This window comes from Pundamilia nyererei, unplaced genomic scaffold (assembly GCF_000239375.1).
Source record: "Pundamilia nyererei isolate P.nyererei 1_Seehausen unplaced genomic scaffold, PunNye1.0 scaffold00002, whole genome shotgun sequence".
In the NCBI taxonomy this organism is placed as follows: Eukaryota; Metazoa; Chordata; class Actinopteri; order Cichliformes; family Cichlidae; genus Pundamilia; species Pundamilia nyererei.
Window position 1 is genome coordinate 6943368 of NW_005187403.1, and position 1373 is coordinate 6944740.

The window sequence follows — 1373 nt, forward strand, 5'->3', positions numbered from 1 at the left end:
GATACTAAGTTGCAAAAAGCTGAAAGATTATCATGATGTTAACATCCAGTCAGGGTTCTCACCCAGCTTCCTTCACGCGGGTAATCTCTGAGGTGCTGACAGTGAACGACAGAAGTAATCACTCTTGCACAGGTGCATTTTCCTTATTGCAAATAAGTGTAACATTGTAAAAACATTAGCTTCAAGGTCGGTCTCAGAGCTTCTGTGTTGTTTACTGGTGGCTCTAATCTGAGGAAGACTGCTCTAAACTTGTGGATGAAGGCGGAGACAGCTGAATGTTTAAGTTGTCTTCTCCCGGTAACTGAAACACTGTCTCCTTTTCTCTCTCTTTCAGCACTTAAAACAACAGCAGGAAGGTTTAAGTCATTTGATCAGTGTCATCAAAGATGACTTGGAAGACATCAAACTTATAGAGCACGGGCTGAGCGACAGCGGACACATGAGAGGAGGCATCCTCAGCTGAGTCTGCCCCACCAACCCGCACATGCTCAGACACACAATCCTCCCAAAAAAATGGTGCATCAGCCATTTAATTTAGAGGTAATCTGCACTGTAGTTCCCTGATAACCCCAGTGATATCTGAACCTGTCTGCTCAGATGATCATTTTGACTAGAATGTGCCTTTAAGTCCCCACATGGACAGGTTTATCATTTGCCCCACTTTCTGTACCAGGTAAACACTGACTGGTTAATCTGTGCTTTCTCAACTGACACAGCCCTAATGGAAAAGACTCAAAATCTAATAATAGCTGGGATCCCTTATGTCAAATCGGATTATAATTATAAGACTACAAATGTAACTGGCATGTAAACAAGTTGTGTATGTCACCAGTGAAGACATTGTAAATACATGTTTGTTTTTCTTTTTTATCCTCCTAGAATGTTAATAAATTTCATTTATTGAATAAAGCACAGTGACCTTGCATCTCTTGCACACATACTTTAAACAATGGCTAATTTCCCCAATAATCTATTCCTGTGTGGGAAAATGTATTCCTCTAAGTCCACCTATTTTGTGATCTGAGCATTTTCATTGTTTTGGTGCAAATATAGAAACACCCCACGGTCCTTCTTTAGCTCTTCAGGCCAGCCCTTTCCAACATCTCATCAAAGCAGGGCTTGAGTTGATAGGATTTATGTCTCGGATTCACATCCCGGTGGAGATGAAAGACTGATTGGCAGTTGAACTTATTAGGCAGCTTTCATGCAGATTACATCCCCTCATCTAACTTCTACTTCAGTACCTGGCAAAGAGCTAAACATCTGAATTCTCCAGACCTGGCAGCCTTTGCCTCCTTACTTTCGTCTTATTGTAAATATTTAATACCCATTATTTGTTATTATCTGTTCATCTGCCTGTAAATATTTGGGGG

The 1373-nt window shown here is 40.9% G+C and overlaps 1 protein-coding gene across 1 annotated transcript in view; it reads left to right on the top strand.

The window, feature by feature from the left end:
• The window catches only part of nup54 (nucleoporin 54), a 9933-nt gene extending 9470 nt beyond the window's left edge, over window positions 1-463 (top strand). The window contains exon 13 of the mRNA XM_013909096.1: window positions 335-463. Within this exon, the coding sequence (XP_013764550.1) occupies window positions 335-463 (129 nt within the window). The remainder of the gene's footprint in view (window positions 1-334) is intronic.
• The last annotated feature ends 910 nt before the right edge of the window (window positions 464-1373 follow it).